At 34.7% G+C, this 24,587-nt stretch overlaps 1 protein-coding gene across 4 annotated transcripts in view; it reads left to right on the top strand.

The window, feature by feature from the left end:
- TASOR (transcription activation suppressor) overlaps positions 1 to 24,587 on the top strand; it is a 54,830-nt gene that overhangs the window by 10,483 nt on the left and 19,760 nt on the right. For all 4 annotated transcript variants that reach the window (XM_045832350.1, XM_045832349.1, XM_045832352.1 and 1 more), the window contains exons 3-14: positions 1,614 to 1,706; positions 2,366 to 2,438; positions 2,867 to 2,958; positions 3,592 to 3,753; positions 5,608 to 5,732; positions 7,724 to 7,755; positions 8,422 to 8,527; positions 9,340 to 9,443; positions 9,525 to 9,628; positions 20,555 to 20,627; positions 20,715 to 20,786; positions 21,732 to 22,430. In XM_045832350.1, the coding sequence (XP_045688306.1) occupies positions 1,614 to 1,706; positions 2,366 to 2,438; positions 2,867 to 2,958; positions 3,592 to 3,753; positions 5,608 to 5,732; positions 7,724 to 7,755; positions 8,422 to 8,527; positions 9,340 to 9,443; positions 9,525 to 9,628; positions 20,555 to 20,627; positions 20,715 to 20,786; positions 21,732 to 22,430 (1,735 nt within the window). The remainder of the gene's footprint in view (positions 1 to 1,613; positions 1,707 to 2,365; positions 2,439 to 2,866; positions 2,959 to 3,591; positions 3,754 to 5,607; positions 5,733 to 7,723; positions 7,756 to 8,421; positions 8,528 to 9,339; positions 9,444 to 9,524; positions 9,629 to 20,554; positions 20,628 to 20,714; positions 20,787 to 21,731; positions 22,431 to 24,587) is intronic.

Genomic DNA, 24,587 nt, shown 5'->3' with positions numbered 1-24,587 from the left:
GGGGTCATGGCCTGCAACCCAGGCATGTACCCTGGCTGGGAATCAAACCTGCGACACTTTAGTTCACAGCCCGCGCTCTATCCACTGAGCTACGCCAGCCAGGGCTGGAAACAAGTTTTAAATGACATCTTTTTTCCCCCTAAACATTGTTGGTATGTCACAACATTGATCTGCTGTTAATGTGTGATTATATAAAATAACTTTTTACTAAATATGAATCTTAAGCATAAGGATAGCTTATTGGCTTTTTGCTCCTTTTTTTAAAAGATTTTATGTATTTATTTTTAGAGAGAGGGGAAGAGAGGGAGAGAAATATCCATGTGTTGTTGCTTCTCGCACCCCTCTACTGGGGACCTGGCCCACAACCCAAGCATGTGCCCTGACTGGGAATTGAATCAGTGACCTTTTGGTTCACAGGCTGTTGCTCAGTTCATTGACCCACACACACCACCTGGGGCTTTGCTCTTTCAAGTACATGCTAATTAAATGGAATCACTAATCATACAATATGTCTAAATTGCAAGATAATGAAGTCGAATATGTATTTTTCTCTTTTAGGATATGCTTAATCTTTTTCCAGTTGTTACCTGATGATTGAATTACCTTATTACTAGCTGAAATTTTAGAGAAAAAGTGCAAACAAAGGGAAATAATTAAGTGTGTTAAATAGTGAATTTACACTTCATGTATATATTAGAATATTCCTTGAGTTTTGATTTAGGAAAATCCAATGCGTAATTCTGAAGTAATACAAGTAAGGTGTTTAGATATATTTTATGTATGTATTACTTTCTCATGTACATGAAATACTGTTATTTTTGTTCCTGTGTAAGTTGGTTAATCCAGTGCTACCAGAATTTACCTTTGGAAGAATCTCTATGTTACTGGCTGCCAGAGAAAATGAAAACCTTGGTAGTTTGATGTGGTTTCATGGCATGATCTTGTTAATTTTATATGAAAACTTAGTCTGTAGATTCTCTGATTATATTATTGAAGATCAGTAATGGCCTGCATACATTAAATCTATTAGATATGGGCTATCTTTTTCGAATGTATATTTATCTACTTGTGTCTAAAAGCAAAAGCCAGCAGTTTAGGGTGACTCACCCTAAACTGTTCAGTTCAGATATACTTAGACTAAGTCACTCTTTTATCCTGGAACTATGTATGGAGCACGTTTTATGTACTTGGCATTGAGAATACACTCACTAAGAAATGAAACATTTTTTTCTTGTCTTAACTGAGTTTACAGTTAAGTTGGTCATTGTACACAGATTTATTAAACCACTTTATGCAGTGCACCACGTTAAATAAAATGAAAGATCCAGATAATTAAAACATGAACTTTAAAATGTATGGGAGAGTTGGAGTGGTAAAATTTTAATAGAAATGAAGTTAAAATTGATAGATACCAGATGCATATTTGACTATATTGTAAAGGTAAAGAACCAATTAAAATAAGAGAAAAATGAAAACACAGAAATTACAGCTGAAGAAAAGATAATTTCTACTTTAGTTGGTTTGGAATTTTTTAGAAATAAAATTTCTGAAACTCTTAGCTCAGAAAATACATTCACATATTACAGAGTTGTTATGGGTTTAATTTCATTTAGTTTACAGAAAAGCGAAGAGAATTGAAGTTTGATGGCCGTTTAGATAAAGAACTTTCAGAATCCTATGCATTTCTGATGGTTGATCGATATCAGGTAAGTGATCCCATTTTATAAAAAGCATTGTAAGATACCCATTTTTTAGTTATTCAGCAGTACACTTGATAATTACAAATAACATTTTCTTGATGTATAAATAGAAATGATTTAGTAAGGTGAAGGTATTTCATTGTTTGTGATTTGTTTTTCAGATGTGTTCATTTTTTTTCTGACCAGACCTATTTTCTTCCCCTAGAATGTGCTTGATAATGAATAATTTTCTCTTTATTAAAATGGATTATCTCCCATATTGTTGATTACATGTGCTGGGATCTATTTTTTCTCCTTCAGTTGAACATTGAACATTGAAAATGTTAAAAAAAATTGAACATTTTTTAGGTGGAATTATTTTCTCTTTAAATATTTTACTAGTTCTAATTCACTCTAAAAGGGTTTGTTTACATATGAGTGACATGAATTCTAAGTATCTCACACTCAGCATAAATAAAAAGGGATTTCAGCTATGGTTACATTGGAATTGTAAGCCAGTTTCATATTGATATTTAGTCATAAATTGCCATATATATATAAAATGTCTGTAATGTACTAAAATACACAGGTTGGAAGCTTAGATTTTATTTAAAACAAGTTTACAAATTATCTTTTCACATTTTCCATGTATTAAGATTGCAAGATGAAGTGTTTTGTTTATTTAGGTTCAAAGCATATGTGAAAAAGGATTACAGGTGGGCCAGTCCAAAATAACAATTCTTGGCAGTCCTTCCATGGGTAATCTTTTTTCTTTTTTCATTTATCTACTATTAAGTTGCCATTTAAAAATATATTATCTAGTTTTGCTGTAGTTGTTATAAATTTATGTATGTGTTGTCATGTTCCCAGAGAAGGAGACTAATTTTAGGTTCTGTGATGTAGAACCAGTTTTATTCTTTGTTTCTGATTTTTGCATGCTCCAAATTGATAGAAAAAAATTATCTTTTTAAAAATGTCTTAATCTAGTCCTAGTAAATTTGAAAAATTTGATTAGTTGCATGTTTTCTTTTGGTTTTATTTTGCTTTGCTTAAATATTAGCTATCTTTACTGTCATTACAGTTTTTAAAAGATGTCAGTCATTGTTCATCTCATTATTAAATATTTAGTTTTTTATGGTCTTGTCCTTATTCAAATTCAAATTTAAACAATTTTCCGTCTTTATTAGGTATCTATCTTTCTAGGTATGCTGATTTATTACAAGCTAATCCTTTGGAAGCTGGGGCAGTGGGTGATATTATTATTTTTAAAATAATGAAGGTAATTTCAACTTTTACATTTCATATATCAAAGAAAGCATTTCATTTGTCTTTTAATTGAGCCTGCTTTTGGAAGTGCGATTAAATTAAAAACTGCTTGCTTGTGTTTAGTATAAAGATACTTTTGAGAGTATTGTGCCATCTTTGATGTAAATTACTGTAATTTAGACTCAGCAGGGGTATCTGACCCTTTGGTGTCTCTGGGCCACACATTAAATACACAAACACGAATGAAAACTGATAAGCAAAAAATAGGTTTTAAGTAAATTTACCATTTTGTTTTGGGCTGTATGTGGGCTCCAGGTAGACACTCCTGCTAGAGTTTGGTTTCCTTTCCAAAGAATCGAATGAAGAAAGGAGGATAATGTGTTGGTAATGCCATTTAGGCTAGTGAAGAATGTTGTGAATAAAATTTTTATTTCCTTGTTATAGAACAAATTCAAACAACACTTAATTTGCATGGTGAACTTTTTCTTCTGCTTCAGTATTGACAAAAAGTGTTGAATGTTACTTTATTACCAGATATTAAAGGAAAAAACTTGTTATAGGTTATCTATATTCAAAGAAGTATTCTATAATGGCAATTAGTCAATAATTAGGTTTGGGTGGACTTAAAGGGTTTTCTGTATTTTAGGGTAAAATAAAGAGTATATACGACCCCATGGGTGTAAAATGTTTGGACTCTACATTAAATAAAAGTACTTTGGACCCAACCCCAAAGCATGAATGTCATGTGTCAAAGAATGCCAATAGAATTACATCACTTTTGGCTTACCGAGCCTATGAGCTTACTCAGGTAGGTACCTGAATCCATTTTAGTGTTATGACCTAATGATATCTCTTTTCACCAAATCCTTTAAAATGTCTCACTTTCAGTTTCCTCTGCCATGACAGTCGAGATACTGGTTTCCAAATTTTACTGCCAGACTCCAGTGTCTCTCACTGCTGTTTGTTCAGTGTTTCTAAGAAAGCTCAGAAACATCAACTTGCAGATGATATTCAGATTCCTTAGCCTAGCTCACCTTGCCTGTAGACTGTTACTTCCATCTTTTTTTGGTGTCATCTCTGCCCTCAACATACCTCAGTTCATTTTGAAGCCTTGGCTTTTACTGGCCTAGAAAGATCTCCTGCCAAATAAAACTACTACTCATCCTTTAAGGTAGAGTTGAAGCCCCTTGAAATACCTTAATTCATATTATTTTGTACTGTTGATTTCATAGATATTTTCTACTTTTATTAACATTTTTCTAAGATCCAAATGACAGTTAATTTTTAAGCTTTAGTCAGATGTAATTGATACACAGTAAACTACACATACTTAAAAGTGTTCTATTAGATGAATTTTAGTCATGTTTTTAAATGATGTTTGACTATAAAGTAATGTTACCATTTTTAACAAATCTACAAAAAATGTAAGCATCCAAATGGATTGTATGTGAAAAATAGTGGTGCTAATCTCCCTGGAAATGTTTTTTTTTTAATTTCTTTAATTTTTACTTTAATTACATAGAATTTCTTCTGTTTTTTTAATCCTCATCTGAGCACATGCTTATTAATTTTTTTTTTTTAAGAGAGGGGAAGGAAGGGAGAGAGAGAGGGAGGGAAAGGAACATTGATTGGTTGCTTTTCATACATGCCCCAGCCAGGTACCAAACCCACAACCTAGGCATGTGCTCTGACCAGGAATCAAATCCGTGACCTTTTGGTTTGCAGGATGACACCCAACAAACTGAACCACGCCAGCCAGGGTACTTCTTTCTTTTTGAAGAATCTCAGTGGGCAAGACCTGTTGTTGGGGGCTTTTAGCAAAAATTATATTCACCCAAGTCATCTAGACTGACTTCATTTGATTACCTTCTGGACTGTAGTATTGGTAGGTGTGAGATATAACTGTAGAGTATGTATTTAAAATGGCTTGATATTTCTAAAAAATTTCCAAGCATTTTCAGAGCAACAACATTATTGAAATCAGTAGTACCCCAAGGGAATGGACTTTGAAGCACAATGCTTTATTTGTAACCTGGGACACTCTTTTTAATGAAAACCACTAATCTGCAAGTCATAAAACCCTGATCTAATGAATGTTGTGAATAGGTGAAGGGGAAAAGCAGACAGGTAGTAATTAGAAGGTCAACTACCTTTGTTACTTATGCTTGTAATCTCGTCCACCTCCCTTTTGCTGCTTTGTCTCTAGTTAGAGCCAAGAAAATGTTTTTCTTTTGATAAGATGAACAAAGACATGGTGGGTGTGGTTGTAATTGTGTCCTTAGTATTTTACTTTTTGTACGAAATTGGCTTTTCTGGGCTAATGTGGGAGCTTCATTTATAACTTTTATGAGGAAATTTGTTGACCATGTTCCCAGTGGTTAGCTCTTCAGAAATAAACTTTTGCAATACCTATTAGTATCCTGGTATCTGGAGTGTGTGTATATACACACAAGCGCACACACACACACGGAATATTTTATATCATAAAGTGTATAAAGTAGAAATTGTATAGTTAAATTGACAAGCAGTGCTTAAAGATATTTTCTGTTGGAGGCACATTTCAGAGTTATATTTCTCAAAAATCAGGCAGATAAATACAAGATTTCCACTCTGTACTTTCTGCCTTTTTAAAGAAGTTAATTTTGTATTATCTTATTTTTAGTATTATTTTTATGAGTATGGGTTTGATGAGCTAAGGCGAAGACCAAGACATGTGTGTCCATATGCTGTTGTGTCTTTTACTTACGAAGATGATCTACAACCTCCGAAGTTTGTACCTTCATCAAGGTAAGGTTTAGGAGTTTTAGACATCAGATGGTATTATATCACATATCCTGGACTGCCTGGTTAAAAGGAACACTTTATTTTGTTCCCATTTTCTTTTTCTTCCCTTGAAGTTAATTAAATAAATGTTCACAGTGATTTAAAAGGTCAACATGAAGGACAGATACTCAAACTATGTGGCAATACAAACTAACATTTACTTGAACCTCACTGGTTAACCTCTTTTTCCTTGATAATGAAGGTTTGCATAGTTGAATAAATGCAGTTTTTAAAAGTGAAATTTTATGTATTAGCCCTCCCAAAAATGGGGAGTTTCTACTAAAGATTCCCAGCATTACCTCAAACCAATTAAATCAAATATTTATTAAGTAGCTCAGGTATTGATAGTTAAAAGCTTCCAGGTGATTCTGATTTTTAGAGTTGAGTAGCATTGATGACTTCTTACAAGCTCTAATAAAAGGTCACCAAATACAAAGCAGTTTCCCCTGTTTTTATTCTCATGTAGTTATTCCACAGAATGTTTTGGCAAAATTAAGTAAGTACAGTGGAACCTTGGTTCTCAGACTTAATTCATTCTGGAAAACTGTTCAAGAAGCGATTTATTCAGCCAAATCTCCTTAGTCATTTGAGAGACTTGTGACTGATTGTATAGGTATCAGCACAAAAGTGTTTTTGGATAGAGAACCAAGACCAGAAGTTTTGTTAGATGACTGAGATTTTTTTCTGTGAACAACTTGGTTGATAAATGAATTGTTCAAGAACCAAGATGTTTGAGAGCTGAGGCTTGATATGAACTTAAAAAGGTATAGGTGAAATGGTCAAATGTCTTATTTTTACTTTGAGTACCCATATTCAGGGTCATGTAGGTATCTGTTAATTTAGAAATACTGCTATTTTTAGAAAGCCACATTTCGTAAAGCATACTATACATTTTTGAAGTTGACCTCTTTACAGTTTCCAGATCAAATAATCTTGTCTTCATTTCAATTGTTTGAGATTTAGCGCTTTTTTCATATCAATGATTAGTTCTGTTAACCATCCATAGCCACAAGTATGGATTCATATAATATCCAGACAGTTGTGGTTTTGTGTGTGTGTGTGTGTGTGTCTATTATCTCCATGATACAGTTACTATAGTGCCTTTCAGCTGTGATCTTCAAAAGGTACTCATCACTTGATGAATATGAGGTCATACAAGAATGACTGTCCATTAATTTTCTTTGCCTTCTGTTTGATTCTGTCTGTTGACTTTCATAGCATTTTAAACAAGCATTGATTGAATATCCTTGCTCTGCCTTGAATGTCACCATCAATACACCTACCTCAGGGCCTCCACATTTTGCTGTTCCCTCTCTTTCCCCAATTAGCTGCATAATTTACACCTACACTTCTTTCAGATCTCTCCTAAAAGATGACCTTATCAGTGAGGTCTTCTGTGATTTTTTTAACCTCTGTACTTGAGTGTCTTTTTTCTTTTTATTCCTTAGAATTTAAAACCATTATCATCTGGTAAATTGTATACCTACCTTTCTGCTTGTTGTCTGTCTGCTTCATGAGTTATAAACTCGATGAAGGCACGAGTTTATTCATCCCTGTAGTCCTCCTGTTAACTTAGAATATTAGTAAATGCTTATTGAATGATGAATGGACATACTTAAATATATATATTGAGGCCATTTCTTCAAATCTTATTACCAGAATAAAGTAATTGACAGACACATTAATGGATTCTGTTTTCTCTTGATGAATATTTTTGGGGAAAATGATCCCTTAATTTTGGGCAAATATGGTAATTTAAGTCAAGAAACTAATTTTTTTCTCAAAGTAGACTTAGATTTATAAATGTCACAGTAAGTAAGTAACTGGTTCCTTCTAGTTGGAGGGAGAATTTCATTCTCTTGTATAGTATGCCATTAAAACTAGCAGTTAAATTAAGGTCCTGAATGTTAACTTTTATGTTAGCAATTAGTAATTTTTTTAAAATTTATTTGTAGATCTAACAGCTTTAATGCAGATAGAAACACAGGTAAGATTCTTTCCTTTGTTTTCTAAATCAAATGTAAGAGTAAGTACATGCAGTAAAAAATAAGGGCCTTGTTTCATTTTTATAATGAATGGGAGACTGCAAAGTATTGAAAAGGAAGGCAAGGTTGTGTTAAGATGTAGCATCAACATTTGGTCATCCAAGTGTAAGATCTCCTTTAAGAAGATACTTCTGCTGTGACTAGACTATAAGGTTTTGGCACTTTGATTGATAATGCTAAAAAATAAAACAAGTTTCCCAGCTCACCTTTTAAAAGTATTAAATTCATCAGAGGTTTAGGCCCAGTTTCTTTACATGAAAAGAGATTGATAGGAGACATTGTAAGGATGAACATAGTTAATCGGATTTAATACAGTCTCCCTTAGGGGAAATAACAGGTCAGTAACTGTATTGTCTTTGCTTCTCAGCTTTCTGATATGAAGACATTTAGACAAATTTGGTATTCTCTGCAGCTGGAATAAATTTGTAGGGGAAATGATAGCTTAAACAAAAATCCTAGTATTTGAATTCTCCTGTATATAGAAATACCAAGTATTTTGGTTTTTGTTGTTCTACAAAATCTTGTTTGTAGATGTTTTTCCCCTTATTTCTAGTAAACATGTATTTGCTTCTGGACTGCCAAGAATTGTGTCTTTTTTTTTAATTTAGATAAATTTAACTACACCTTGTGGAAAGGACAGCTTTTAAATAAAGGAAAGCTTTTGTGCTATATTTCTTTGAGGTCAGCCACTCGTGCTTTTTTGCCTATCAAACTGTAAGTACACTATATTGCAAAAAAGAAAACCCAGCAATTTTGCTGTTTTGCTTTTTTTCTTAGTTATATTTAAATTTTACTTTTGTCCATTAGAACTTAGATATAAATATTGGTTTGTTTTTAAAAAGAGTAATTTTATATCTTTAGATACTTAATTGGCAAAATGAGCCCTCTGCTTTTCTGTCTTGATTTGAGGATGGGCTAAAAAGTCATACACATATTTGGGGCATAAAACTTCTTTTTAGTGAATTTCAATTTTAAGTGATTTTTCACAGTTTTAATTTAGTTAGATATATTTTCCATTTAGTAATTTGAACATGATAAACTTAAAAGTTACCAGTTTTTTGTTGGAAACAGTTTTGATGTGGTGAGTTAAAATTTATAGGCTGTTTCAGTCTTGTGCAACATGTTGGAATAGAAAGGTCTAAAATGATCTTTTGCTACCACCACAGTAAACATTGAGTCTTTAAAAACATTTGAAGATTATGTTAACAGTATTTACTTGAACTGTCTTTAATAAAATGATCTCATATTCTTTGTGGTTAGTAATATTGACATACAGAATTAGCTTCAGCCTTAAAGTTGGAAGGTTGGTAATACTACCAAGTTATCTGTTTACTGTATATCTGGACTTCTCATATCAAATCCTTGTTAAAGTATGATATTAATAAATATGCTCTGTTTTCCAGCAAGATATTTGTGTGTGTGTGTGTGTGTGTGTGTGCGCGTGCGTGTGCGCGCGCGCTCGAGAGAGAGATACATACCATTGCAAAATACAGGTTAGGAAATACGATTTTTCAATTTTCTTTCAGTCCTGAGAAGTTAGATGTTGAAACAGTTATGAGTATTGATCATCTGAAACAGAAAATTCATCCAGCACTGTTTTACAAGGAAGCATACTTCGGTTCAAATGAAGGTAAAGTAATTATAATTTTACTGAAATAATAATAAGTAGACTTGAATTAGAAAATTTACCATGTATTTTTTCTTATGCCAGTTTCAAAGAGTGGAATGTATTGCAGTCTTTATGAAGTTGTAGAAAAGACAAGAATTGGAAGTAACATGGAGAGTTTACTGCAAAAACTAGAGAAAGAAAAACTTGTGAGTTAAGTTTAAAACGTTCTTCCTCCTTTACAAATATGCATATTAATAAGTGATCATATTAATATTTCAATTTATTTTACTTTTGCCTCTGAAAGTACCACAAGCTCTCTGTCTTTGTTGCTACCAATTAGTTAATAGTGTTTTACTATGGCCTGTGGTACACTGTTTTATAGCTATGATATATAGATCTTCTAGACCAGTCTTCTCATGTATCTTTGTTGTATTTTGTGATTGTAATGGTGATATTAAAAAAATACTTAAATCATTTATTTATGCAGGGTATACAGTTTAGTAAAAAATGAGACAAAGAGACTGTTTTCCTGGACTACACAGATAGTCCAGGAAAATCTGTTCAATTCCTGAGCTCAGAAAGTGAAAGTTTATATAGTAGGTTTGGATGGAGTTACTCAGATAGATGTGGTTTGTTCTAGGAGAGATAGTACCATATTTGAACATTCAAAAAGAAGGTGCTTTGTGAGGTTGAAGAAATAAAAGAACACTATAATAGTTGGGAGAAAGTGGTAGAACCTGAGGGCAGAAAACTCTGTAGGAGACTGTCCTACAGCATCATTCAGCAAATCTTCAAATGTTTTGGAACTTTGGACTTGATCTTAAGAGCAATGGTTTTTAAAGGGAGTGGGATGAGGTTTTGATTATGTGTGTAACATGACCAAATCTATGTTTCACGTTCTACCTTGGTTGTTACATAGAGAATGAATTGAAGGGGGGAGAGAGAGAGATGAGGTAGGAAACTATTAGAGGATGATGGAGGGTAGGATGAGAAAGTTAAGAATGACAATATATTGTAATAAGAGAGTCAGGTAAGAACTATTTAGTAGATAGTATCCAGTTTAAGAGAGACTGAATATGTTGAGATTAGAGGGGTTAGGTGAGGCATTATATTGTAACGTGTTCTGGAATGAATGAAAAATGAATTTGTGATGCTAATGTACAATTTAACTGAAGGAGAGGAGTGGTTGCAGAAAAGGGTAGTGGCTATTCCAAGGTTTCTATTAACATGAGATAGGCAAGCTCATGTTTAAATATATAAATGCTGATCCAACATTTCAGTAGAGAGGAAGAGAATTTTTTTGTGCAGGTATGTCATTTAATACATATTATTCAACAGTTGACTTCTTTTTACTCCTTTATTGTGCCTCAGTTTCCATATAGTCAAATGGAGATTTGTATCACTGATTTTCAGAACCCACCATTTCATTCTTATTGTCTACATAGAATTTTCATTGTATGCATTATAGATTTGCTTAACCAATCTATTGTTTATAGATGAGCTTGTCAAATTATATACAAATTACAGGCAGAATTTGTACACTTATAAATTATTAGACACCCAGTGATAGCTCTGACCAACTAGTTAGAAACTATTGAGCTAGACATCATAGAACACACACAAGCACATTCAATATATAAGAACATACTCTTTTTATATTTACATTTCTTGTTTTCCTCAGAAAGCCTGTCTATAATACAAGTATTTCTCATGATCAAAGTCTGTTTGGTTCCTGAATTCAGAAAGTGAAAGTTTAAGATAGTAGGTTTGGATGTGGTAAGTTATCCAAATCTGTTTAGTTTTTTTACATTTCAGAGAATGAGTATTGAGACTCTAGACAGTGAGGAGTTTATCAGAAAATTATAATGTCTGTTCAGTTCCTAATAGTGAGAAGGATACTGGCATTTTGTTCTTCATCTGAGCAAGGTTTGTGGAGGCCTGGGTCTCCCCAGAATCAAGAAGTAATGTGAGACCCTAGATCTTAGAGGGCACAGGCATTCCATAAAAATACACTAACTGGATCTAATGGATCTAGGAATTTGGTGTAGCTGTTCCTTTTCCTGCAAGCTTCATTAGGAATTATCCTAATTATAGTTCCTTTCTTCATAGTTCTTATGATAATGAGAGGTATGCATTGGGGACTTTTGGGTTGTTAGTAATTTTATCTTGCATACACACATGAGGTGTTTTGGATCAGAGACAAACTTAGTGAATACCTTACAGTAAGTAATAAATGTACTGGCCCTCCCTTGCCCTTACCGTTAGGGTAACACAATAATAGGCTAGTTGTAGCTAGAACTCTAGAGGTAAAGGTTGAGAAAGAATTATTTTTCTTTGTTTATAAAGAGAAGGAGGCAGCTATTTCGCTCCCCTCCTGAAAAGGAATCTGAAAATGTTAATGAATGTTAACTCCAACCCTTTGGTAAATAAGTAGAATCTTTCCAGGAGCCAGATAGCTCTCTTGGTTCTTCCAATGACATCTCCAAATTCCTAGGACTCATTCTTGCTTGAAATGTAAATAGGAGACAGAGCTCTCATTCTTCCCAGCACCTTGGGACTTAAACTAGAAACTCATCTGTGCTATAACTTCTTGGTCTTCTTGTGTATCCATGTGGCACTTTTAGGGGAACAAGAAAAATTTAATTATCCTTTGGATTAGAGCAATTAACTAGATAATAGACTACTGATCTAATTCTTTTTTTAAATATATTTTATTGATTATGCTATTACAGTTGTCCCATTTTCCGCCTTCACTCCCCTCCACCCTGCCCACTCCCTCCCACCCACATTCCCCCCTTTAATTCATGTCCATGTGTCATAAGTTCTTTAGCTTCTACATTTACCATATTATTCTTACCCTCCCCCTATCTATCTTCTACCTACCATCTATGCTACTTATTCTCTGTACCTTTTCCCCCTCTCTCCTCCTCCCACTCCCCTGTTGCTAACCCTTCATGTGATCTCCATTTTTGTGATTCTGTTCCTGTTCTAGTTGTTTGCTTAGTTTTCTTTTGTTTTTGTTTTAGGTGTGGTTAATAATTGTGAGTTTGAGTTTGCTGTCATTTTACTATACATGTTTTTTATCTTCTTTTTCTTAGATAAGTCCCTTTAACATTTCATATAATAAGGGCTTGGTGATGGTGAACTCCTTTAACTTGACCTTATCTGAGAAGCACTTTATCTGCCCTTCCATTCTAAATGAAAGCTTTGCTGGATAGAGCAATCTTGGTGTAGGTCCTTGCCTTTCATGATTTGGAATACTTCTTTCCAGTCCCTTCTTGCCTGTAAGGTCTCTGGCGAAATCAGCTGACATTCTGATGGGAACTCCTTTGTAGATGACTGTCCCCTGATCTCTTGCTGCTTCTAGAATTCCCTCCTTCATTTTTACCTTGGGTAATGTAATGATGATGTGCCTTGGTGTGTTCCTCCTTGGCTTCAACTTCTTTGGGATTCTCTGAGCTTACTGGACTTCCTGGAAGTTTATTTCTTTTGCCAGATTGGGGAAGTTCTCCTTCATTATTTGTTCAAATAGGTTTTCCACTTGTTGCTCTTCCTCTTCCCTTCTGGCACCCCTATAATTTGGATGTTGGAACATTTAAAGATGTCCTAGAGGTTCCTAAGCCTTCTCCTCTTTTTTTTGAATTCTTATTTCTTCATTTTGTTCTGGTTGGATGTTTCTTCCTTTTGGTCCACACTGTTGATTTGAGTCCCAGTTTCCTTCCTATCACTATTGGTTCCCTGTACATTTTCCTTTATTTCACTTAACATAGCCTTTGTTTTTTCATCTAATTTGTGACCAAATTAAAGCACTTCTGTGAGCATCCTGATCACCAGTGTTTTGAACTGTGCATCTGATAGATTGGCTATCTTTTCGTCACTGAGTTATATATTTTTTTGGAGCTTTGATCTGTTCTTTCATTTGGGCCATGTTTTTTTTGTCTTGATGTGCCTGTTATGTAGTGAGGGGGAGACCCTTAGGTTTTCACCAGGGCGGGGCAACCCAGTCGCTGCTTTGTGACACTGTATGTGGGGCAAGGGTCTGAGAGGGAACAATGGGGCTTGCTCCGCTCTCTGCCAGATTTCATTCACTTCTGACACTTCCCCCAAGAAAACCAGGCCCTTCTGGTGCTGATTCCCGTGTGGGTGGGTTTGTGTACATTCTGGGAACCTGTGGGTATCTCCAGTGAACTCTCCTGTGAGGCTGGGAGTTTCTCCCGGCACCTCAACTCCTACAGGTGTTTTCAATCCGTGTTTTGAGGCTTCATTTCCTGGTGCTGGAACCCTGGGTTTCATGGTCTGTCTTGCTCCCCAATTTCACCTGGTTCATCTGTGCCCTACTGTGGGACTGCCTGGTTCTGCAAGCCTACTTGTGTGCCAAGCCCCTCTACAATCTGCTGCCTGGCTGGGTCCACCAGCCACCACTTTTTTTGCTGCAACCTCTCCCTTCTCAGCTGTGCCCCTCCTAAGGATTTGGATGAATTTGTCTACTTTCCTGATCTAATTCTTAAGATATGTGAATAGCAAAATATTTCTGGGGGAAATGAAAGCAAACATTCCCTATCTTTATTTAATACAGATTTCTGTTTATCAGGAGGTAGGAGCTTTTTGTAGGAGCACTGAGAAGTCTGGAAAAGTTTTATTTTCCCACAGGAAGATATATAAAATAAGTAAAATTATATTGAGCTCTTTTTTGATGGGTGATAAGTCAAGTTTTAAAGTTGACATTAATATTAAAAAACATATGAGAGCAATGTCCCTAAATTTGAATATTTTTTCTGCTATAAACATTCTTCATAGGTAACTTTATCAGTTTAAAAAATTTTTTACAGATTGTATTCATTTTAGAGGAGGGGGGAAAGGAAGGAGAAAGAGGGAGAGAAGCATCAATGTGTGGTTGCCTCCCCTGTGCCCCCTACTGGGGACCTGGCGCTCAACCCAGGCATGTGCCCTGACTGGGAATTGAACTGGCAACCCTTTGGTTCCCAGTCCTGTGCTCAATCCACTGAGCTATACCAGCCAGGGATAAAGCTTTTTCTTCATTTTTCAACCATAAGTGGATTTTGAATGTTATTTAATGCTCTCTCTCTCTTTTTTTTTTTTTTTTTCATTTATCAAGATAGTTACATGGTGTGTTAGGATTTTCCAGATAAACAGAACCAATGGCATGCATACACACACACACACACACACACACACACACGTATACATATACATATACATATACATGAATAAAATATAAAGAATTGGATACTGAAGAGTCCCAAAATTTGCAGTTGGCAAGTTGGAACCCGAAGAGAACTGATGGTGTAGTTCCAGTCTGAGTCTGAGTGTTAGATCCAGGAGAGCTGATGTTTCAGTTTGAGTCCAAAGACAGGGGAATATAAACTGATACTCTGACTCAAAGGCAGGCAGGGGGAATTTCCCCTTACTACATGAAGGGTCAGCCTTGTGTTGTATTCAGACCTTTACTTGATTAAATGAGACTCACCCACATTGGGAAGGGCAATCTGCTTTACTCAGTCTATCCATGTATATGTTACCCTCATCCAAAAACACCTTCATAAGCACCCAGAGTAAAGTTTGACCTCGGATCTGGATACCCTGTGGCCCAGTAAAGGTGACACATAAAATTAACCATCACTCATCGTATAGAAAAAAGAAAAAGCCAAACATTACTGGACTCCTAGGGTGGCAAAGAATTTGTGTATGTTTCTAAAAAATTTAATTTCAAAGCTCAGAAGATTTCTTTTATTAAGCTACCTCCGAACCCCCAACGCCAATATTCTATTTTGTACTTATATCCAATTAAAAAGTTAAAGAAATACAGAAGGACATAAGGTCCAGTTAGTAGGATAAAAACTGAGCATACCTTTTCTCACAGGCATAGCTAAGCTACATAATTCAGAACTCTGATGTGCTAGTTGGCAAATATTTTCTGTGAAGGACCAGATAGTAAATGTTTTAGGCTCTGTGGGCCATAGAACCTTTTCTTAAGTCTGCCATTATACCGTTACAGTGTGAAAGGAACTACATATACACATAAATGAATAGACATGGCTGTATTCCAGTACAACTTTCTTTACAAGAAAAGAGGACATACTGGATTGGTCTACAGGTTGTAATTTGCAGACACACATGCTAGAAGAAAGGATACCATATGGCTATCTTGGTAAATGCAAAAAAGTGTGTAGAGGAGGAGGGCATTAAATAAAAATTGAAACCCACTTATGGTTAAAAAATAAAGGAAAATTTTTTTAGAATCACTAGGCTGTGTGAGCATGGCACTATCTCTCACATTCCATTGGAGCTGTCTTTCTGGCCTAACTGCCTGGGGCCAAGGTTGTCAGTGCTAATATGAAGGTCAGCAGATCCATCAGGAAGGAGAGCGCAGGAGGGAGAAAAACGAGACAGACAGAGACACCAAAAAGGAGACACTGGACACAGAAGAAAGAGCCAACAGGAAGACAAAGCAAGAGAAAGGCAGAGTGTGGAGTGGAACCAGGCTTTCTGGATTCAAAAGCAGCTGGTCAGGGAAAGGAAGAAGCAGAAAGACAAGCAAACTTCCAGGGTCGTGTATTGGGAAACAGGCCAGGATATGAGCACAAACAGGCGCCTCCCCAAATCCTCCTGTAGGCCCTCTGTATATGCCCAGAAGTGACAACCATCTCCTCATTGAGTTCATCCTGGCCAAGGACAAATGGATTTCACAGTTTATCAAGGGAGGAAGGGGCATGTCATGAACTCATCAACTGTGACCCCAATTTGGTCCCTGCTTCTCCCCCCTCACCACTCCCCCCAGCTACAGCCCCCTCACTGAGCTGGCTCCTAGGCTCTGCTTGCTAGTATCAGCAATTCTGAGAGAGACCATTGATCTGGACCTTCCCTGCAGGATGCAATTGCCAGAAACTCCGCCCTGGCCCTGCCTTGAGACCATTATCTGGGGTTCCCACTGCAGGGAAGACAGAAAACTTCAAGACACAGAGGATGAAATAATACAGTCTCCCCCTCTAAATTTCTCTCCCTGCTATTGCTTTCTCTTCCTTCCCCAGCCTCATCTGAGACAATAGTAAATGCTGCTCATTCTTACTGCCAAGAAAAAAAAAAGGAAAAAATTTAAATTGGTAAAGGTATCTCTGAAAAACCTACTGCAAATTTTCTACTCAATGGGTAATGTTTAGAAGTATTCTTTTAAACATCAAGAAGACAAGAATGCCTACAATCACCATTTTTGTTCAGCATTATGCTATAGCTCCTAGATTACACAGTAACATAAGAAAAAGAAGTAAAAAGTATGAAGACTAGAGAGGAAAAACCAAAAGTGTTGTTTCCAGATAATGAAATCTATATAGCAACCCCAAAGAAAGTACAGAAATAAATACATCATTCAAATGTCATATGTAGATCTGATATAAAATTAATGTATAAATATAAATTACATTTCTACATACACAACAGAAGACGTACTGAAATGAAAAATACTGTTTACAATAGCATCAAAAAAAGATGCCTGGTGATAAATAAATCTGACAAAAAATAAGCAAGACTTGTATCCAGAAAATTATAAAATTCTATTTCAAGAATACCCTAAAGAAGTAAAGAGGTAACCTTGTTCATGGTTATGACAGTATCATAAAGATGTTAATTCTCTTGTATTTGAACAACAGATTTAATATTTACAATTCCAGTTTTTAAAAATCCCAATAGGGGGTGTGTGAGGGAGTAGCATTCCACATGTTTCAATATGTAGTATTTTTATTATTCAGTTCTAAGTATTCTTTAGTTTCTACTGTGATTTCTACTTTAATATATGATATACAGGTATGTTTTTAAATTTCCAAATTATGAATACTTTTTTGTTTTCTAATGTTACTGTAATCAGAACAGGTGGTGATTATTTGAAATTTATTGAGATTTGATTTAAAGCCTACTTTGTGGTCAGTTTTTGTATATGCCCTCTTTTTATTTGAGAAAAATGCATATTCTTTAATTGTTGGGACCTGGGTACACAATTATAGGTAGACAGCTAAATTCTCTTAGCACTTTGATTACATAATACTTCAGAATCTTCTAACTTCTCTTTTTGTTGAGAGATCAGCTCTTAGTGTAGTTATTGTTCCTTTGTAGAACCTCTTTATTTTCTGGTAGCTTTTTAAATCTTTGTCTTGGGTGTTCTTCAGTTATATTAAATATAACTAGGTGTAGATTTCTTCGTTATTCATCTTGGTATATATTCTTTCCTATCTGTGGACTTCATCTCTTCATTTTTGGAATATTAGTCATTATCTCTGATTATACGTCTTCATTTCTTTAGATTGTCTTTCTAAGACTGAACCATCATCATATGTCAGACCTTTTCAGTCTGTTCTTAATGTCTGTTAAGTTCTCTTGTATTTTCCATCTACCTGTTTCTTCATGTTACGTTCTGATTAATTTTGTCATAGCTATTTTTGAGTTTGTAAATTCTGTCTAGCTATGTGTAATTTGCTGTTTAATCCATTCATAGAGTTTCTAATTTCACAGCATATTTTTGATTTCTAAAAGTTATATTTGAGATCTGCTTCATCATTTAACAGATTCTTGTTAGTTCTTTTCAGAAATATTTACTATCTATTTTGTGCCAGGCACTATTCTAGGAGGTGGAGGTTATATTCTGATATTTTTTGCTATTGTCTTTATTGAAATAAGATTCACCATTTTAAAGTATACAATTCAGTGATTTTTAGTAGATTCACAGTGCTGTGCAACCATCACCCCTATCCAATTCCAGAGTATTTTCATTACCCCAGAAAGAGAGCTTGTACCCATTAAGCATTTACTCTACATTCTTTTCTCCCTCCAGTCCCTGACAATTAATATACTTCTGTCTTTATGGATTTGTCTATTCTGGGTGTCTTATATAAGTGGAATCATGCATTGTGTGGCCTGTAGTGCCTGACTGCTTTCACTTAACATAATACTTTTGAGGGTCATCCATGTTATATAGTATGTCTCTTAATTCCTTTTTATGGCCGAGTCATATTTTATAGTATGGATAATGCCACATTTTTTCCATTCATCACTTGTTTTCATGCTTTGACTGTTATGAACATTGCTGCTCTAAATATTTGTATACCAATTTTTGTGTGAATATGTTTTCAATTATGTCGGTTATTTAGTTTATTTAAACATTTCCTACCTGTTGTTTTATATATTGCATCTGATAATTATCTCTAATTTGAAACCCTTGAGTGTTTGAATCTGTTGTTCTACTGAATCTCACTTAGATAGCTTATTCTTCCTAAGCTTGGTCACTTACGATTGTGAGCTTAACGTTTTATATTTCTAATGCATTTTTGTACCACATTAATTACCTGTAATTTTATTGAAAAGTCAAAGTAATAGCATCAAGTAATAAAAACCCACAGACTGGGTTAGCACTATTTTCTAAAGAGGAAGGAAACAGTAAGGTATAATAAATAGAGGCAGCAGGAACACAGAGTCCACAGGTGTTTGTTTCCTTTTCTAGAGGGCTAAAAGTTTCTTCGAGCTAGAGGCCACAACTGTTACCCTAAGGCCTCTCTCTGCCTGAGGGTTTCTGGGTGTTGATCCCCTTGGATTTGAGGCTGTTTCAAGGACAGTGGTCTTTATAAGGCCACTTAGCCAGTGGAATTTTAAAAACCTGATATTTGGAGTGGGTTGAAAGTTAAAAGAATCTAATTGTTTTCCCTCAGTGACCACAAAAGATGAAAATCTTATTTGTGGTTTTCAGCTTCTTATTTTGACAACCAGGAGTTGGGCAAAATGTTAAAGGGGATACAAAACATTTTAAAGTGTTTGAGTCTGAAACAAAAATTGCCAGACACATTATCCACATTTTTAGTGTTCAGTGTTTTTATTAAATGTAAATTGGTAGCTCAGTCACTTATTGGCCTTTATACTATGGGTTCTTGCACAATCTTTGTTTATTGGAATTACTTGATAGGAATTAGTAGCGTAGGTTTTCTTTGACAAACCAGGTAACCTCTTGTGTTCCACTGTCATGCTCAGCTCTTCCTTTATTTACCCTTGCATTAGTCAAAAGAAATGCTATGAAGTATTATAGTAGCAGTCCCTGAACTGAGTTTGAGTTCTTTTTACATTGATTTCTTTCTTTTCCCCTCCTCATAGTGCTGTCAAGATTTTTGTTTTGTTTTGTTTTTAAGGAAACATTCTAGTTCAAAAGGGTATATACTTTCCAGCATATTCCTGGCTAACCTGCCATTCTTGCCTTTTAATAATTTAGCCCAGGATCTTTTTTTGTGGACTTGTTTTATGCAGTTGTTCTAGTCCTCACCCTTTTGCCAGTCATAAGTACTCTGATACATGCAAACTGTCTATCATATTATAACTCTGCCTTTGTTCATAATGTCGCCTCTATTGAAACGTCCTTCTCACAAGCTCAGGATCTTGGCACAGTACCCATCCTTCAAAATTGACCTTCTACATTCTTTCAGTATCTTTTCTGATCATAAACCAGCTGTATTTTTTCCCCTTCATGTTGCTTTGTAAATCTTTTTGAGAATTTATCTGTCTTAATCTAATTATTGATATTTCTCCTGTGTTACTCTGTCCACCCAATTATAAACTATTTGCAGTCAAGTATCTTGTGTTGCATATCTTTGAAATTATCTTTGAAATCTGGCAAGGCAAATGACCTTAGGTGTGAAAGATGTTAATTAAATATGTGAAGAATTAGATTACAGCAACACATTTCATTTGAGATTAGCCTGAATTCTTAAAGGCAGCATTTGTGTCATACTTGTGTCATATTTCTAATGTCCAGCACACTGCCTTTGCAATTAACTTATCTTTTGAATTGCTGAGGAAATTATTTGAAGTTTGGTCCTTATATTTTAGCTTCAAGGAAAAACCAACAAGTTGGTTACACATTAAATAAGGGGAATTTTCTTACTTAAGTTATGAAAACTAAGGAATTTTTTATTCGATTAAAATTCTGTTAATCAGCATAGTTGGAAAAGAGGTTTTTTAACAATTAAGTAGCAATATTTTTCCTAAAGATGATCAGGAACTGATTGTTATAATTAGCAGAAACTGCTGTGTCTGCCCTATGGTTATTAATAATAAAACAGATTAAACTTCTTTCCCAAATGCAGGTTCTTGTTAAACCTTTGGGAGACCGAGGATACCTTTTTCTTCTCTCTCCTTATCAAATGGTTTCTCCATATGGTAGGTAATCTCTTTAATTAAAAAAAAATTTTTTTAACATTTTAATTGAAACACATTGCTAATGAATTTGGCTTCTGTTTTTTATAGAACATCAGACTACCAAGTCTCGAGTTCTGCATGCTTTGTTTCTATTTCAAGAACCTAGAGGCATAGTTACTTGTAAGTTCTTTGACTATCTAAATCCAGTCTTAATAGATACCTACATTGAAAATTTACAGATAATTCCCTAAGTATTTTGTCTTACTAGGATCCCATCATGTTTTGGGAGATATAGGTGGTGATAAGAGCTATTAGCGATATAGAACATAAATTATATAACTTGATTTCTTTTTCTTACTATGAAAAATTTGTTTTACTAAATAAATGTCCATTGTAATTGTTATAATACAGTAGCTTATGTTTTCTAAGGGTTTTATAAAATATGGTGTGATTATTTTTTAGCTTAGTTCATTTTTGTATTCAGATTTTAGCAACTATAAAAGCATCACATACTGGGTTAAATATTAGGCCATTCAGAATTTCTCTTAACATTATACTGATGTTAGAGAAAATTTGCTTCTCATCATTTCTAAGAACTAACTTTAATGCTGTATTAAGGTAAAGTTCCTACTAAAGGGTTTCACTGTTAGATTAAGAATGAGATTCTCAATTGTAGCATTTTTGCCTACGTGTCTCCTTATGGAGATAGAAATTTCATGTGAAGTGAAGTTATAACAGGAAAGAATGCCATTGCTATCCTTTGTAGGATTGTCTTGCTAGGAGCCTCAGATCTTGCCCTGCTTCTTTAATTCTCCTTATATTTTACTTGCCATGGGTTGAAAGGTCTAGCAACAATAGGAGATGAGATCTTTAATGAGTGGGTGTTTTTCCATTTAAAAGTATATTCTATAATTTCTTTTGTTTTAGTTTCTCATTGGCTCGTTTTAGTTCGCAGTACTTAAAAACATGTGATTCATATATTTCTATGTTACATATATGTATTAGGTACAAATTAGTTTGGTTCACCATTAATGCATGAATGTTACATTTATTTGACAATATGTAGATCCATATTTGATTAGTTTCTTGATTACTAACATGGCTTCCTTTTTTGCTTGTTTACAGCACAAAAAGGTTCAACCAATGTAGCACCACAGGAGAGACATGAGAGCATGCCAGATGTATTAAAAATAACTCAGTTTTTACAGTTTGCTTTGATTCGGTGTCGAAAGGAATTCAAAACTATAAATACTATAAATTTTCATTCTGGTGTTGAAAAGTATGTAACTGAATTTTTTAAGCGAGGTTTTGGTTCAGGTAAACGAGAGTTCATTATGTTTCCATATGATTCACGATTAGATGATAAAAAATTCTTATACCCAGCTCCAAAAAATAAATCCCATATTGATGATTGTTTGCATACCTATATTTTTCGGCCTGAAATGTATCAGTTACCTATTTGTAAGTTAAAAGAGTTGTTTGATGATAATAGAAAACTTCAACAGTTCAGTCAACTTTCAGATTATGAAGGCCATGAAGAAATGAATGGCACAAAAAAGAAATTTGGAAAACGAAGTAACTCAAGGGGTGAGACTATTAAACCTGGAAAGCAGAAGTCATCTCACTCTTTGGATTATGATAAGGATAGAGTCAAAGAATTGATTGATTTGATTCAGTGTAGGAAAAAAAATGTGGGTGGGGACTCAGACACAGAAGATATGAGAAGCAAAACTGTCTTGAAGAGGAAGCTTGAGGATCTACCTGAAAATATGAGAAAGCTCGCCAAAACCAGTAATTTATCTGAAAATTGCCATCTTTATGAAGGTAAAAATATCAGATTGCTCTTATATAGTACAAAAACAATAACCAAAAATATAGTAAAGTAGTTCTGTCCTTTCTTCTAATATGGAGGTCTGCAAATTACAACCTGAAAAGCCAGTCCACCCTGTTTTATTTTTGTAGAGAAAGTTGTACTGAAATACGGCCATATCTGTTCATTTATGTGTACATGTAGCTGCTTTCACTCTATAATGGCAGAGTTGGCACAGAGACTCTGTGGCCCACAGAGCCTAAAATATTTACTGTCTGGTCCTTCACAGAAGATATTTGCCAACTTCTGCCCTAGCACATCAGAGTTCTGAATTGTGTAGCTTAAAAAACAAAAAAAGTATGCTCAGCTTTTATCCTACTAATTGGATTATCCTTTTGTATTCCTTCAATTTTATAATTGGAAAAGTACAACATAGAATATTGTGGTTGGGAGTGGGAAGTTGCTTAATGAAAGAAATCTGAGCTTTTAAAATCAAATTTCTTAGAAGCATACACATACTCTTTTCCACCCTAGGAATCCAGCAGTATGTTTTCCTTTTTCTTTTTTTCTAGTTTTCATTGCTTTTTTTGTTCTAGTTGACAAATGAAACAGGAGGCCTTTCTTTTAAGTCTGTGTTTCAATATTACAAGTAATTTAAAATATTTTTTATGTAGATTTTTATTATCTTAAACTGCTAGTCCATAGTAATGGAATATGCTTCTTTACATTCAGGGAACTTTGATGTCATGATCTACATTTTGTGATGCTGCTGCTGTTCTTATTAATTAGGTAGATCTTAAATAATGTGGCTAGTGGCTGCCATATTGGATAGTGCAGGAAGTTTAAATTAATTAAAATGAAATAAAAATTCATTTCCTGTGTTATAGTAGGTACACCACTGTATTGAACAGCACAAATAGAGAACATTTGCATCATTGCAGAAAGTTTTATTTGACAGTGCTGTTTTCGGCACCAGGATCTTGTCTTTTTCTTTTCAATGTTTTCATCTTTGCCTGTGTTCTTATCACCTGGATGGATGGCCTTCCTGGCTTCTGTCACTCACTTCAGTACATGTTCTTCTCAATGTTGCTTTGCTAATTTTCTACAAATCTCAGCTTCTGTATTCAAAGGCTTTGTTATAGACTGGCCACATTGAACCTGAATAGCTGTTTCCCAATCTTCCTTCACATGCTCCTCAGTTAAAGTTCATGTTTCTCAGAATATGTTGTGATTAGTCCTTCTCTTTCTATTTATTGAAGCATCTTTAATTTCTCTGAAGTCTCGTATCTTTGCAGTTACATCCCCCTAGAATATATTTCTGGTTGTTGTTCTCCTTGATGGTTTTTATCTCCTTTATTATGCTGGATTTCTGCTGTGTGCTGAACCTATTGACTCTGATCTGTACTATCTTACACTGTTCATGTGTGTCTTGAGAATTAAGTACTTACTATGTGCTAGGTGCTTTTCATATATGGACTCATTTAGTTCTTGAATGCTAAACAGATCAGAAAATCATCTAAGTTAAATAACTTTATATAAAGTTATGTAGTTCACTAATCCATGATTGAACTCAGTTCTGACTGACTCTACAAAGCATTGTTCCTAAATCTGACTGTATTTCCTACCACTGAGCACATAATAGGCAAGGTAATTAAATTCTGATGCTGTTTTAGCTAATAATAGACTGATTTTATACATACGAAAAAATATTTATGGGTGAAAATTCAGGCTTTGTCAATAATTAAAATGGTGGGGAAGCCATGCTAATTACTGTAATAGACTAAAGGAGAAATGGATCAGGGAGAGGGGTCTTGTCGATGCATTAAACTAGAATTAGTGATCATCAGTGGTTCGGACCCCGGCTTCTGGGGTCTGCATCATTATGGATGAAATAAGACATTCACGCAGATTACTGAATCTGGTGGAGGAACAGGGACTGCATGGCTTTTCTCTCAAGGGGAATAAAAGCCTCAACCCTTGCTTCAATGAGCTTTTATTGTTTTAACTGGGCACATTACAAGAAGGTCCTCATTAACTATGCACAGGCTCCCTTGAGGTGGTTACCTTATACAGAAAACAAAGGAGCCAGTGCTGCTAATCACATCACAGAAGAGGAATATTTGCAAATGAAAAGGCAAGAGTAGTTGAACCAGTTACACTCATCCTTGGAA

The sequence above is a fragment of the Phyllostomus hastatus genome, unplaced genomic scaffold, assembly GCF_019186645.2.
Source record: "Phyllostomus hastatus isolate PE091 unplaced genomic scaffold, TTU_PhHast_1.1 phas_contig_16, whole genome shotgun sequence".
In the NCBI taxonomy this organism is placed as follows: domain Eukaryota; kingdom Metazoa; phylum Chordata; class Mammalia; order Chiroptera; family Phyllostomidae; genus Phyllostomus; species Phyllostomus hastatus.
Note: the sequence above shows the minus strand (reverse complement) of the source record. Positions and strands in the feature narration are given on the sequence as shown.